General features: G+C 42.9%; 1 protein-coding gene across 4 annotated transcripts in view; it reads left to right on the forward strand.

Moving 5' to 3' along the window:
- The window catches only part of TP63 (tumor protein p63), a 226,532-nt gene extending 217,973 nt beyond the window's left edge, over positions 1-8,559 (forward strand). For 2 of the 4 annotated variants that reach the window (XM_047099487.1, XM_047099488.1), the window contains exons 11-14: positions 1,391-1,548; positions 3,677-3,821; positions 5,142-5,235; positions 8,263-8,559. In XM_047099487.1, coding sequence (XP_046955443.1) covers positions 1,391-1,548; positions 3,677-3,821; positions 5,142-5,235; positions 8,263-8,559 — 694 coding nt within the window. The remainder of the gene's footprint in view (positions 1-1,390; positions 1,549-3,676; positions 3,822-5,141; positions 5,236-8,262) is intronic. The other 2 variants (XM_047099489.1, XM_047099491.1) reach the window with 1 other exon arrangement.
- The last annotated feature ends 1,003 nt before the right edge of the window (positions 8,560-9,562 follow it).

A 9,562-nucleotide genomic window follows, 5' to 3' on the forward strand; every position in this document is an offset into this window, starting at 1 on the left:
ATGTAAAACATAGAGTGTTTTATATACACATATATACAAAATAAAATGTTAGAGAAACTGTTTTTTCACTCTCTTATCTACTATAATAAATATGACTGCAGGAAGGAGACAAATAGGAAAAAATAACGCACTTTGTCTGAAAATTGTAAAAGGGGAGTTTTCCCACCATAGTTTTGAAACATGCTTAAGCCCAATCTTCGTTCTGTGGTCATAATTACTCACTGTAAGTGGCATATAGCCCATAAAGTTCTTCCTCATCTTATCTTTTCCAGTTCCCACCACAGCCTTATAAGGTAGGTTGGATTGTTATCCCCATGTATCCACTACTGTATGAGCTTCTCACAGATGGGACTGTTTCTTACTATTTTTCTACCTCTAACATCCAATTTGAACAAGTGTGTATGTATTTAATGTATAGAGTTTTTTTGTGATAAAACAAAAGCAAAGATATTTAGTGGCCCACACGGGGACCTATAGATTCTAGTATATGCTAGAGGAAGTCTTAAACTTTGTTTTTCTGATGCTATATCCTGCTCCGATGATCGTAGATATCACTAGTTCTGTAATCAGAGAGTGAGACGTGACAGTTGGTAGGGAATATCATATGTGATATGATGCATAGAATGACAAGCCAATCCGAGTAAATTTCCAAATTGAAGTTATGCTAAGTGGAATTTTTTTGTTGGTCTTTGTCTCCCAGGAGACTTGTCAAAAATCAACAGAAGAGTTGTTTGGGCTCCGGGCTTCTCCTGTGTAGAAAGGTGGCTGGCATCCCCATGGGTTTTCTCAAAGGCCCTCGAACACCTAAGCAGAGGAAGCACGTTTCCATGTTGTGGCCTCTGCATGACAGCAGGCTGTGCTGCCAAATTCCCGATTTGATAGTGCTCATAGTCATTTTCTGTATATCCCAACTGGCCTAGGAAGCTACACACAACAGGCCTCAGCTGCAATTTGAAACTGGCATCTTCATGTCTTTCTTAAGCCTTTGGGTCTTCACTGACTTCTTTTCCCTTATTGATTTTCAAACTTGTTTGAGTTGAAGGGCCAGAGAAGGGAAAGAGATGGAGACAAAAAAATAATAGAGGTAAAAAGAAGATGCAATTGTTTCCCCTCTCACAAGAGAGATTCTTTAGGAAGATATGCAACTTCATACTCTAAATTCAGGAGAAATATGACTTGATGATAACCTTGCAATCCCTCCCTAGTTTACAAAAAAAAAAAAAAAAAAGTTCTCAGACAGAAACAAATAATTTCTTGTCATAGGTCCTGGAGGAATATTTTTACAAATTGTAGTTCAAGGCCACGTTTCGATCTGAGACCTGTGGGATCTGACCAGTCCGCCCTGTTCAGTATGACCCGCTCACCATCATTGCCATGTTTGTGTTCCCAGGACCTCGATGCAGACTCAGTCTTCATATGGTAACAGCTCTCCACCTCTCAACAAAATGAACAGCATGAACAAGCTGCCTTCTGTGAGCCAGCTTATCAACCCTCAGCAGCGCAACGCCCTCACTCCTACCACCATTCCTGATGGCATGGGAGCCAACAGTAAGAGCATCTCCGTTTAGCTGCGCCTTATGGGTCCACAGGGCTAGTGTAGGGGAGGACTCCACTCCGGGGTGCGGGGAGAGGCTTGCTTTTTAAGCTGAGGAAAGGCACAGTGGAACAGACAGATCACAGCCTAATGGCTTGAGTTCCTCATGGTGAGCTTTTCATCGCTTTTGAAGTGTATGGTTCATGGCAAAGCACATTGGTAGAGATAGAGGAGGCTGTTCCTTCAGTAGAGAAAAGGATCTCTGTGAAAACAACCATGCATTTCCCATCAACCTGGTTGGGAGACCCACCTCCTATATCCTTTGAGATAGTGAAAAGGAAATATATCCAACATGTGGGAAGTAGCATGGTGTGGTAGACTTAAAGTCTAGAGAAATAGATTGTCCTCTGGATGCTATGGCAGGACTAGCCATGCAACTATGGACAAGTAACCTCTCTGCTCTAATAGTCCGTTTCCACTCATAAAAGTATCACTCTTCACTTTCAACATCTTATGATTGTGTGTCCCTGTGATCTTAGCCTTCTCATCTTGTCTATGCCATCCCATATACAGTCATTAAGGAACTGACATAGAGAAAGGAGTCTCCCTTTTACTTATTCACGCACAGATTACTCACATCGACTAAGTATAACTGTGAGAGGCAATGTGAAAATTGGGCCTCCAAATGAATGGTGATTGCTATATAGCTTTGCTGTAAATAGAATTATCCACTAGAACTAAATCTAGCAAAGTGCATATCCAAACTAGAGAAAATCAAACGGATGCTAGAAATGCAGAAGGATGTATTATAAGGACACAGAAGTCTAAACACTATACATGTATCCTACAGTGCCCCTCATAAAATAATGCCTCAATCTTGTCCTTTGAAATCCTTCATTATTCTGATCAAGCCTTTAAACCTGCACTTCAGTATTACCTTGAAGAGATTAGAGGTTTTGTTTTGGTTTTGTTTTCTTAAAGTTAAGGGAAGCTAGGCTTGTGACTCTCTGTGGTCCGATGGCAAAGATTCAGATTTAAATGAGATACAGATGTATGTGGTAAGGTTGCTTGGTTTGGTAACAAAGACTTTAGAGCCAAACTGCTGTCTCACTAGTGATAAATTCATCCTAAGGCTCCAAACCTCACCCCCTGACAGGTCTGCTACTCTGACAGCAAAAGGAAAAAGTGTCATTTTTTTTTTTTACTTTATTTTCTCTCTTGTGACATCTTAGAGTCCATTTGTTCCTTCACATTTGTGTAATTTACGGTTTGCCTACTTTTTCTTTATACTTCACAATTTTCTTTGATAGCACTGGCAAAGTCAGAAGGGAAAGTGATAAGATAAAATAAGCCTGTGCTCTTTAGGGGGCTAGTTGGTGACAGAGGCCTTTCCTTTGGGAGCATATTGCTATTCACGAAAATAAAAGCAAATCGTATTAATCTTTTAGTAGCAATGTTCCTCTGTTTTTTTGACCTGAAGACAAAATTTGCTTCATAGATATGATCTGTATTAAGTGCTTCTTCTCTATAGGTAGATGTTTCCAGTTTGTACTTTAGTAAAAAACCAATCAGTGTTGCTGGTGTCCCTGAATACAATCCAGAAATGGACCATAAGAAAGAGCTGGAACCTTTCATTTCATTCTTGCTTAATAGGCCTATGGTTCCCAAATATTGCAATAAATCCTCCTGTTCCCAAACAGTTATTCCAGAGGTCATTCTCATTCACAGATCTGTTTATTTGTTCACCTCACCTCAGTTTACCGAGCACGTGATCTGTGCCAGGCCTAAGGAGTTAGCCTAACAAGGGAGACAGAAATATAAGCCATGAAGGCAAATGCAAAGAGGAATATATTAACCTCAGGAGTAGTGTGCAGTTGAACAGAGCATTAGAAAGAAGTGGGGGGAGATTGTCCTAGGAGCACATGCAGGGTTCGAGAAATGTGTAATTAGTTTGGAGTTTGGTGAACGTTGTCTTCTGTTGGATGAGACATAGGGTGCTTAAGGGGTGCAGTGAGAGAGAAGACTGAAAAGGAAGGCTGGTGGATTAGGCCCTTGGTAACATTAAACCAGACAAGATGGACCCCTGGGAAGCTGGTACTGATGACGGCAGTAACCCTCTCTGTTCCTCCTGCTTCTGTTCAGTTCCTATGATGGGCACCCACATGCCAATGGCTGGAGACATGAATGGACTCAGCCCCACCCAGGCCCTCCCTCCCCCACTCTCCATGCCATCCACCTCCCACTGCACTCCCCCACCTCCGTACCCCACAGATTGCAGCCTTGTCAGGTGAGTCCATGGCATGTGCCCCCGGGGGCCTGTCCTCAGCAACTCGGGGTGGTGGAGGGCGGACGCTCTCAGAGTTCAGTACGCAGTTGGGAAAAAAAGAAAGCAGCCCTTCCTACGATGGGTGTTCAGCACTGTTATCTCTGATCTGTGGAGTGGTCAGCAGTGTTTAATTGAGGAAAATCACTATAATCCATAGGGGACAAAGTGAAAATGTGAGTTTATAGGCAAATCATTTTTCATGCCTGTTTCCCCTCATCTTCACTTACCCTCTTCCTCCTCCCTCACAGTTTCACATGGTCAGTTGTGGCCTTCAAACTGGTGCTCAGGGCTGGGGACCCAAGAAGGGCCGTAAACTTGCTATCTCGCTCCCTTTCCCGTTCTCCAGGACTCCTAGCTCTCAGCCACCATGGCCTCGTTATGTCGGAGTGGGATGTCCGTAAAGAAGCTTTAATGGTTACAGAGACGACAGGGACTTTCAAGAAGCCAATGGCCGCTGTTACACTGCCATACACAAAGCAGGCACACCTTAGGCAAGGGGGTTCAGACAGCCAGAAGAGGGAAATGTGTGAAGCCTGAAAGATCTCTTCCCACAGAAGTGAGAGTGGGTGCCACATCCACGCCTAGTGCACATCATCTGCCCCTGCTTCACGTGCAGAATGACCCTTTCGTTTGGTTGTTGGAACAATGGGTACTGATCCCCATGTGACTGATGCGGCAGTCCTAAACAGTGTCAGAGAGACGGCAAGGCGTGTGGCTTGTGCCACCCAACCTGTGGCTCTGTGATGGTGGCATCACCAATCTGAGACCAGCGCCAGGAAGGAGGGGTCTGTATTCTGAGTAGGACATAAATCAGAAAGCATTCCTAGTAGAGTAGCCTCCATTTTTTTCTTAGCCGCGTGAACCACTCTCAGAAACCCCGGAGACAAAGCAATTCGAGTAGAGGTGCTCTTTTGGACGTGAAGAGGCAGGAGGCAAGAGCGCTGGGAACCTGACCACTGGGCTCCTTCCTTTCACCCCCCTGCAATGGCTCATAAGGCACTTATCTATGTAGAACCCCTGAGAATTCCACCAATCACCTTTTGAAAATCACTGCTCTGCAGGAATCTTCAGAGTTGATTTTAATTTCTATAGACCTAAAGTTCAAGTCACTAACCATCCCCAAACCTCAAATCCAAGGCCTCCGTATGTTAAACCTGCCCCTAGTCTTTCCTGTAGGGCATCCGAGGGCGATAATGTTGGGTTTTCCTTTATCTCGCCAATGCAGTTGGGGTGAACTTTCTGTTTCTGTTTCCTCCTTCCTCTTCCCTCCTCCCTCTGCAGTTTCTTAGCGAGGTTGGGCTGTTCATCATGTCTGGACTATTTCACGACCCAGGGGCTGACCACCATCTATCAGATTGAGCATTACTCCATGGATGTAAGTAACTGTTAGACTTTTCTCTTGAGTTTTATTTCTTCATTCCCTCCCCCTGGTGACATCCACCTTGTAGTTCAGTTCCCCCTGGTTTTAAAATTTGTTATCATACCCTCAGTCCCCAAATTTGGTGGAAACCATTACCATATTAGAAAGATTCCCAGGCCTTAGCCTACATACGTGAGAAGTTTGGTGATCAGTCTTCCTCTGCTTGTCAGATCAGCCAGTAATTCTCTATAGCACACATACTGTATTCAGAGTGGGAAAGAGGAAACCCAATTCCCACCTCCAAGATATTTATAATCTCGAAAGAATTTAGAGAATTTTTTAGATGTGCTCATTAATCAGTATGAGACCCCAGGGAAGCTATCAGGAATCAGGTGATATTATCCTCACTTTAAATCATGGAGAGACAACATTATAATCATTTGCATGATGAGTTGATGACAGAACTAGGAATAGAGTCCTAAGGTGGAAGCTTCTGGTCTTTAACTCTGTTAACTGGCTTCTTCTGCCTTTCCTTAAAGTAGGACCTTAAGGAGGATTCAGCCATTCCTCTCAATTAGAACCATATGTTCCCTCATATTCAATTATATTAGAATAGGGCCAAGCCATCCCTGATCATTGAGAAAATTCACTGGTCATGGTTCAAGTCCCATCCATGCTTTTTAGTAATAATGAGACTTTGGGTTATCACTTTGCCTCTCTGAGCCTCAGTTTATCAAACTGGGTTCAAAATCACTCCCTCTGGCTTTGATATTCTTTGTCTTTTGCAGCAAGCTGGATGGAAGGGGACTGTGTGTGTGTGTGTGTGTGTGTGTGTGTGTGTGTGCTTCCTATACCACTTCATGAATGGCTTGTATTCTTGGGAGCTTGTGTTGTTCTGGCTTATGGCAATCTGATTTTCCTTCCAGGCTTCTCTTCATGCTGTTCTCTTTGGGGTTTACTATCCTCTCTTCCAGCTTCCAGAGGGCCTTTTGGACTAGTGGAAGAAATATTCTCTGCCTCTGCTGCTGTTTGTGTAGTTGAGATCTCTTCTTTCCCCTCCTTGAGCACCGATGCTAGAGATGCCCCTGCAGCATGAGAATGCCCCAGCCCTTGTGATGACAAGTACATACTGCACTGCCTCTGTGCCCACCCCTCTCCACCCCACACATCACCCTGGCTGCTGCTCCCTGATGGAATAAATTATAAGTGAAAACTACAGAGAATGCTTTAGTAGTAAGTTTTGACAGGTTTGGGGTAACTTTACAATGATGTCCATCCGTTGAGGAGAAGAGAGTCGCCCTGTCTTTGATAGTCCTATATGATAGAACAGAGAATCGGTCCCTTCCCTATTTTTTTTGAAGTTATGCCATCCACTTGCTCCCTGTCCCCACTGGGGAGTGTGTCAAGGTACTCCCTTGGCTATTAGGATCTGCAGATGTTCTCCAGAAGTCCATCTCTGTTGGTGTTGGCTAGGTCTTGTGCCGGTCTCTGGACAACAATTTCCTCATCTATCATAAGTTAAAATCTATCCAGAGAATCATGGAGATTGAGGGAGGCCAGTTTACAGCATTAGAGACTTATTGAGAGCTCCAGAAGCATAAAGAGTTACACTTACTCATCTCCATGTGGGTTGCCTTCTTTATGGTGTATTCTTCTGCCAGAATGGGAAATCGGAGTGCCCATACTGCAAACGTCCAAACTGGGAAGTAATTGGGAAGCTATCTCATTTCTGCATCCTCACCTCAGCTTCTTCTATCTCATTACTGGAAATAGAAACTTCTTTTGCAGCTTGTCTCTCAATACCTGTCTGAGTCATTTGGCATCCCTTCCTGGAAAAACGATATGGTTACATTTGGCAGTTTTCATAAGTATCCCTTCTAAGATGCCGGACTGGGTTAATAATAATTTATATGGTAATAATGCCAATGGTTAAGATTTAGATAGTGTCATTTATAATTGGTCTAGTACCTTCACATCCATATTCACACAAGAGCCCACAATGGGTGCTGATGTAAAAAGGAATTTGATCCCATTTTATCAATGAAGAAACTGAGGCCAGTAGGGAAAAAGTGACTTGATGAAGGTCTAGAGTCATTCAGTGACAGAATAAGAACCTCTGTCAAGGTCTTCTTACTCCAAACACAGTGTTCTTTCTACCCACCATGCTGCTCCAAAAAAAAAAAAAAAACAAAAAAAACAAACAAAAAACAAACAAACAGACAAAAATAATGTGAGCCATCACTGAAACAAGCTAATGAAGAGATAATGCAGATAAAAATGTAAGAGATGTCTCCACAGATAGTTAAGCTCGGGCATATTTGTAATGCCTTCTACCCCCATTAATAGAGGATGGACACATACTTTGCATTTGGATACCCTGGTTTATCCAAACACCAAGAGACCTTCTGGCCATTAGGGCAGTTTAGGCTCAGAGGCTGTCTTGAGTCCCCATTTCATTTACTTAGTTGTGTAACTTTAGACTTGTCAACCTCTCTGAACTTCAGCTTTTCAATCTATAAAGCGGGTGCAATAGTATCTACCACTAATCTGAGCATTAAATGAGATCATGTATATAAAATAATTAGTTCAGTGCCTGGTATACAGAGAGTGTTCATTACCTATTAATAAACTTTTTTTTTTTCCTCATCTACTCATTTGAGCAGTGGTGATGTTCCATTGATATCTTTCTTCTAGTGACTAGAGCCAGGTAGATTTAAGAGTTGGAAGGTACCTTTATCTCATGTTTTTGGTTTAGGACTTTTGCCCTCTGATCCAACTATCCCTACTTTACCAGTGAAAAAACAGACCATTAGAGAGCAAGTGGGGTGTTATCCACAAGCAGAAATGGCACCTCAAGGCTGTGCCTTTTGCTTACATATAATGGCAAGGGTTATCAGAGAATTAATTTTATTTTCCAATTTGGAGATCAATCAATTCCGGACAGTTAAATCAGAACACTGGGGAATGATAAAATGATGTGGACTAAATCGTCAGTCTGTCCCTTTGTCCTAAATCTGTTTGCTCCCCTTTCTTATTGCACAGGATTTGGCAAGTCTAAAAATCCCTGAGCAATTCAGACATGCCATCTGGAAGGGCATCCTGGACCACCGACAGCTCCACGACTTCTCCTCCCCTCCCCACCTCCTGAGGACCCCAAGTGGTGCCTCCACAGTCAGCGTGGGCTCCAGTGAGACCCGGGGCGAGCGCGTTATTGACGCTGTGCGCTTCACCCTGCGCCAGACCATCTCCTTCCCGCCCCGCGATGAGTGGAATGACTTCAACTTTGACATGGATGCTCGTCGCAACAAGCAACAGCGCATCAAGGAAGAGGGGGAGTGAGCACCACCTTGTGAACTCTTACCATCCTGTCCCCATCTGTCTGCCTCCCTACAAAGCACTAGTGCTTGACCTTCAGAGCGTTCTCCCTAGGTCTTCTCCTTCCTCTTCTCAGTCTGGTTTCTTAAGGGAAGAAGAAGTAAGAGGCTACCTTTGATTTAATGTCCAACCTGGCATCTGATTCTGATTCTGGCTTTAAGCCTCCAAATCTATTGCTTGCAGGACTTAAGTTACCATGGCTAGGTGGAAGTGAGCAAAAGAGCAGTGGGTGTCTCCTTAAGCTGCAAAGATTTCTCATTGACTTTTATAAAGCATTTTCACCCTTATAGTCTAAGACTATATATATAAATATATAAATATACAGTATGTATTTTTGGGTGGGGGACATTGAGTTTTGTTTAAATGTAATTTAAAGGAAAGGAAATTGAGTTGCACTTATCAACTTATTTTTTTTTTTTTAATTTACTTGTTTGGATGGTTTATCTATACCCTTTATTTCAAGGGGTATCATGTATGGTAATAGGTATCTGGAGCTTGACGGCACATGTGAGTGACAAAAATGTCCCTTCACTTATTTTGATATTAAACAGTTGGCACATCAAACCTTTGGATGCATCCAGTTGTATTTACCATTGCTTATCATATGGGAGAGACTGTATACATATATCCACAGTTCTGTATGTTGGCGTACTTTATGTTACTGGCACTGCTGTTAGTGACGCTCGTTCACTTTGGGGTTATTTTTAGTCCAATCACAAGAAAAAAAATCCACGTTCACACTGTCACAGGAGTGTGGCACTGGAAGAAGGGAAATAGCCTCTCTTGCTTTTGGTTGGGAATGGGGAATGTAGGTAATGCCTAATAATTCTTAAAAGGTGTGTGGCAACCGGGTCAAACACATCTGGTATATGTATCTGGGTATATCAGCAATCCACTTACATTTAATACCAGATGCCTTATCTCTTAATATTTATTGGGAAAACATTTGTGGCAATTACAGAAGCCT

The sequence above is a fragment of the Lynx rufus genome, unplaced genomic scaffold (genome assembly GCF_022079265.1).
Source record: "Lynx rufus isolate CCGP_SWC_20201006 ecotype Redwood Valley unplaced genomic scaffold, mLynRuf1.p SCAF_5, whole genome shotgun sequence".
NCBI lineage: Eukaryota > Metazoa > Chordata > Mammalia > Carnivora > Felidae > Lynx > Lynx rufus.